Raw genomic sequence first — 5621 nt, 5'->3', positions numbered from 1 at the left:
AAGCAAAAATATAATTCTTCTCAAATATCACTGTGGATCCTGGTTGGTTGCGGAAGGATTGGGGAGCGTGTCGCGTGGCGGAAGGGTAGATTTTGTTGGGGGAAGGTGAGATTGTGTGGTGGGAGCTGGGAATATGTGTAAGGGGAGGGGAGATTGTGTGTGCTGAGGGTAAATTGCGAGGTGAGGGAGGAAATTGTGTGGGCTGAGGCGAGATTGTGTGAGGGGAGATTGTGTGTGTGGAGCGGTGAGATTGTGTGTAGGAACGAGGGAGATTCTGTGAGTGGAGATTGCATGAGGAGAGGGGAGATATTGTGTGTGGGGAAGAGGGAGATTGTGTGACGGGAGATTGTGTGCGGATGGGAGAGATTTTGAGGGCGGAGGGGTAATGAACGGGGATCGTTGAGGCAGACGTGGGAATGGGGAGATCTTCAGAAAGTTTTGATTAATTAGAAGGTATTAATCAGGAGAGTAAATGCCCAGGATGCCCCTCCTTTACAGGGAATGTCCAAGTGTTCAGGAGAAGTATCCGGATTATTGCTCTCTGTGTCTATTCCTGGTTCCATATTTACTGGGATTCTAATCTTCGCCTTTTGACTCTACGCCCACATTGGACCTGTTCTCTGGTGAACTTTGGTCCATTTCTACATCAAATATTTCCATCGTCCAAACCTTGGGCGTTATTCACAATCCTGGCTCCTCACGTGAAACCGTGTGAATCAGAGTGAAGTGAACACTGTCACAGGGTGGGGGACACACAGCATAAAAACACTGAGACTGAAGCAGTTTGGAACGGAAAGACTCCGGGTGATCAGGGCTTCTAGACATCATGTCCAGCGTCTGCCCGATGAGCTAAACTGCGCCAGTAGTCTGGAATTCTTTAAGAATCCTTTTTGCCTCGATTGTGGCCACACATATTGTCGCCCCTGTATCACCCGGAGTTGGGAAGAGCAGGGAAAATCCTGCTGTGCGGAATATCGCCAAGTTATTGCTCAGAAGAATCTCAAGCTTAATCGGTCCTTGGCCAAAATGGTGGAGAAAGCTCGAGAATTTAGTCTGGACCCCACACAGACAGCGGTTAAACGTCAGTGTGAGGAACACCGGGAGCAATTGAAGCTGTTCTGCGAAACTGACAAGAAATTGATCTGTTCCATTTGCAAAGATGTGAAAAAACACCGAGGTCACAGCTTCCTTCCCATTGACGAAGCTGCTGAAATCCACAAGGTAATGATGCATTCACTAGTAATTCATTCTATTGCCCCGTCATGTATTCACCTCAATCTTTCCTTCTTTGCGTTTATTCCAGGATCAAGTGAAATCCTCCTTAGCATCTCTCACACAGTTGAAGGAAACTGCTCTGCAAACCGAAGCCCAACAGAGAGAAAATATTTCAAAAGTTAAGGTGAGTTGTGTCGGGGCTGAAGGCTGGGCTGTCAGTGTGTCTCTGGTCACTGTATGTAAACGGTGTGATATATCTGTGTCTCTGGTCACTGTGTGTACATGGTGTGATGTCTCAGTGTCTCTGGTTAATGTGTATACATGGTTGGATGTCTGACATTTGCAGGAACAGGTGAACAGTTTACAGACCCACGTCACGGCTGAGTTTTCTAAAATGCACCAGAGACTGACTGACAGAGAGCAGCGAGTGATGCGAGATCTCAGACAACGAGAGGAGGAGATTTTAAACCAAATGGAGAAAAAGCTGCGAGAGATTCATTGTAAATTAAGTTCTGTTGAACAAGCTCTCTCCGAGTTAAAGACACAGATGGGAAAAGATTCCCTCACCTTCCTGCAGGTAAAGAGATAAAATTATAATGTATTTGAGTCACAGTGACATACAATCTGGAGCACACAATCTAATTCTGATTGATCAAGAGATCGGAGATTGAATTGGGATGTGAGAGACTCTTTCCACATGTAATTTGTTGTTTTTGGTGATTCTTCAGTGTGGGATGACATCTTCCTGTGTTTGATTTCATTAGGAAGAAGCTGCTGGCAACAGAAGGTATGAAATGATCTTCAACAATTATTCCAGAATTAAACCCACAAACCAACCACAAGGTGCAGTTTCGCTTTATAATGAGATCGTTTGTTCTTTCAGAGTCAGTGACGTGGGGTTTGATCTGTCGGTGTGTGAGGCTGAGCTGCCGGTGGGGATATACAAAGGGCCTATACAGTACACAGCCTGGAGACAAATGATACACGGCATCAGCCCAGGTAAATGTCTCCATTCTCACCCTGAAGCCCTGTCAATTGCATTAGATTCACTGATACATCCCCCCACACTCTCCCTCAGACACACACACCCCCAGTACACACACACACACCCTCACGCTCACACACAGCGCTCAATCACAGACAACGGTCTCACAAACACAGCTGACACACAAACAACCCGAATGCACAACACCCTCAGTCACGCAACTCACACACTTCCAACCCTCACACATGTCACAGACACAACTCTCACACACTCGCCTCGTTCACAACTCACAAACGCACATGAACAACATACCTCAGACACATAGGTCACACACACCACTCACAAACACCAAACACATTAAGCTTCACACACACACACCTCTCACACACATACACCCCTCAAACTCTCACACCCCTCAAGCACTCATCTCTTACACACACCTCACTCACACTCATCACACACATATCAACCAGGCACAGAACTCGTACAGAGCCCTCACACACACAAATCGGAAAAACTTCTCAAACAATATTACCAATAATAATTGCTTTTGATTTTGCGTTTTTCACATTTTCTCGGCGTCTCAAAGCGCTTTACGGAATAAACTGTAAAGTGAATTGACTGTATATTTTGTGGGTGAAACGCCGCAGCCAATTGCGCAGAGCAGCGTCCCAGAAACAAACCCACAAACAATCTTGGATTCAAGTTAGCAAATTTTTATTGTTTTAACAAGACCATTTGTACTTGGCCACAGGCAGCTCAGCCTCACACAATGACAGATGAAACCCCATAACGAAACCTCATACGCATCACTCAAGTAAACACCTCTCACGTACACACTGCGTACATTACACACTTCTTTCACACACCTCTTGCACACGCATCACTCATACACACCTCGTACAGACAGCCCTCACACACGCACATCTCACATGCACCAATTATACACTTAACCCTCAAACACACCTCACATGCACCTTTCTCACACAAACATCTCACTCACACTGTCCTCCCACACACACATCACACAGATACCTCACTCAAACACCCGTCAAACACACACCACATGAACCTATTACACACACATCTCTCACATGTAGACTCTCAAACACACCTTGCACAAATCTCCGAAAACCTACTATTCACACACACCAGACAGGCACAAACATCTCACAAACACACATCTCACACACACTTTTCAGACACGCACCACACACACACATCACACGCACACCTCTCACGCACATCGCAAACACCCCACAAAAACACGCCTCATACACACACTCCTCTCAAACACACCTCTCACTCACGCCTCACATACTCTCCTCACACAAATGCCTTTAAACAGAGAACACTCACAACATCCTTCGCACACTGCTCACATACACGCCTCACAAACAAACAACTCACACACACCTGATGCACAAACACCTTACACACACCACTCACGCACTCCGCTGACACACAGGCTCCTCACACACATACTCCCCTCACCCATATACATTCAGACGTGAAACTCCCCCGCCCACCCCACCACACACACACACACTAGCACAGACTGTGACCCACTGAGATGGTTGTGTTCCCAGATGTGGAGGTGTTCATACACAGTATGAGCTCCGCAACGTCCCCTCATTCCACTTAGTGATATTTCTCTCTCTCAGCTCCGGCCTCTCTGACTATGGATCCTGACACAGCCCATCCCAACCTCATCCTGTCTGAGGACCTGACCAGCGTGAGACACGGAGAAACACGGCAGCAGCTCCCGGACTCCCCAAAGAGGTTTGATCCCTGTGTCTGTGTCCTGGGGTCTGAGGGCTTCAAATCAGGGAGACATTACTGGGAGGTGCAGTTGGCCAACAAGACAGAATGGACAGTGGGATTGGCCCGAGAGTCTGTCAACAGGAAAGGAAAGATCACACTGTCAACAAAGATCGGATTCTGGGCTGTGTATCTGAGAAACGGGGATGTATATAAAGCTTGTACCTCACCTCGCACACGCCTGTCCCTGAGAGAGAGACCCGGGAAGCTGGGAGTTTACCTGGACTATGAGCGGGGAGAGGTGGAATTTTACAACGCTGATAACATGTCTCATCTCCACACTTTCACCCAGACTTTCACTGAGAAACTTTATCCTTACTTCAGTCCCGGTTTCAATGACGGCGGCAAAAAGTGTGATCCTCTGAGGATCTGCACGGTGACAGATTAATGAGGAGGAAACCCTCAGCCATGACGTGCAGCACCGCCCTCTGGTACTGGAGGCATTCATTCGTAATTTGAACCCAGAGTAAATCACAGCAAATGAATATTTCCCTCAAATCCACAACAGCCACCAGGAGAGATGGAGAAGCAGTGAATTGCTGTCTGTGTCTGACCGCTCTCCAGCATTAGATGGTGATAACCAGACCCAGGTACTGACGAGCACATTTAATGTCATGGGATTCAATGGGAAATTGTTTATTGACATAAACGCATGGAAATAAATGAAAATGCATTCGCCAATTATAAGGCAACACTGAGCAGAAGCTCCAAGTCGTGATCATCCGTGAAGCAGGATAAATAAATGCAGTTTGTTTGATTGTGGTTGAAAAAGTATGAATTTTCACATTGTATTTTGTTGGGGCTGTAATACCGCGGGCAGCCACTGGGCGATGGTGTTGCATGGCGAACAAACTCCGAATCTCTGTCTGTCCAGCGGCCCGGGACGTCCTCCCGACATGACAGGCTTTTACGCCACGTTATGCTGTTGTTGTCTTTCTTTCTCAAGCACACACACTCTCTCTCTCTCTATCTCGGTCTCACTTCTTCTCGCTCAAAGTCTCTCTCACGCTCTCTCACTCTCAATCTCTTTCTCTCTCTCCCTCTCTGACACAATCTCTCTCTCACACACACTTTATTTCCATTGTAGACCGACAGAGTGAGTGTGAGACAGAGACAGTAAAGGAGTGAGAGTCTCTGTGTCAGCGAAGGGCCTGGGCGGCCATCTTGGTAAAGGGCGTCGGATGGGGGCCGATTGTAGCGGCCATCTTGGGAAAGGCGATGAGAGCTGATCGTTTCCGTCATGTGTGTGACGTACGCAGTCTGGCGGCGGCCATCTTGGTAAAGGCGGCGGGAGACAGACAGTGACGTCACGTGCCAGACGAAGGGGCACACTCTCGAGCCGGCGAGAAGAGGGGACGGGCGGGAAACCCGGGTAAACCGAGCGGGAGTCGGGGGCGGCGAGGGGCGAGGGTTTCATTGACAAAAGGCGGGAGCGGGAGGCCGCGGACGGGCACCGACCGGACGAGAGATGGTCAAGTCTCCGCCTGGTCACCGGAAGTCAAGGCCACGGGGCGTACAGCGCGCGGCGGCGACCACGAGAGGCCTCAGGACCCGCGGCGCCATTTCATATTCCCTCAATAAAGGCCGAGTCTCGCCCTTT

General features: G+C 48.5%; 1 protein-coding gene across 1 annotated transcript; it reads left to right on the top strand.

Moving 5' to 3' along the window:
* Positions 1 to 673: 673 nt before the first annotated feature.
* Positions 674 to 4409, top strand: LOC103171716 (zinc-binding protein A33-like). Its single transcript, XM_042345591.1, has 6 exons — positions 674 to 1221; positions 1304 to 1399; positions 1562 to 1792; positions 1980 to 2002; positions 2099 to 2214; positions 3865 to 4409. Exons 1-6 carry the CDS (start codon positions 1027 to 1029, stop codon positions 4407 to 4409), a joined length of 1206 nt encoding a protein of 401 aa, XP_042201525.1. The 5' UTR covers positions 674 to 1026.
* The last annotated feature ends 1212 nt before the right edge of the window (positions 4410 to 5621 follow it).

Source organism: Callorhinchus milii, unplaced genomic scaffold (genome assembly GCF_018977255.1).
Source record: "Callorhinchus milii isolate IMCB2004 unplaced genomic scaffold, IMCB_Cmil_1.0 Scaffold63, whole genome shotgun sequence".
NCBI lineage: Eukaryota > Metazoa > Chordata > Chondrichthyes > Chimaeriformes > Callorhinchidae > Callorhinchus > Callorhinchus milii.
This window is presented reverse-complemented; position numbering and strand designations above follow the sequence as displayed.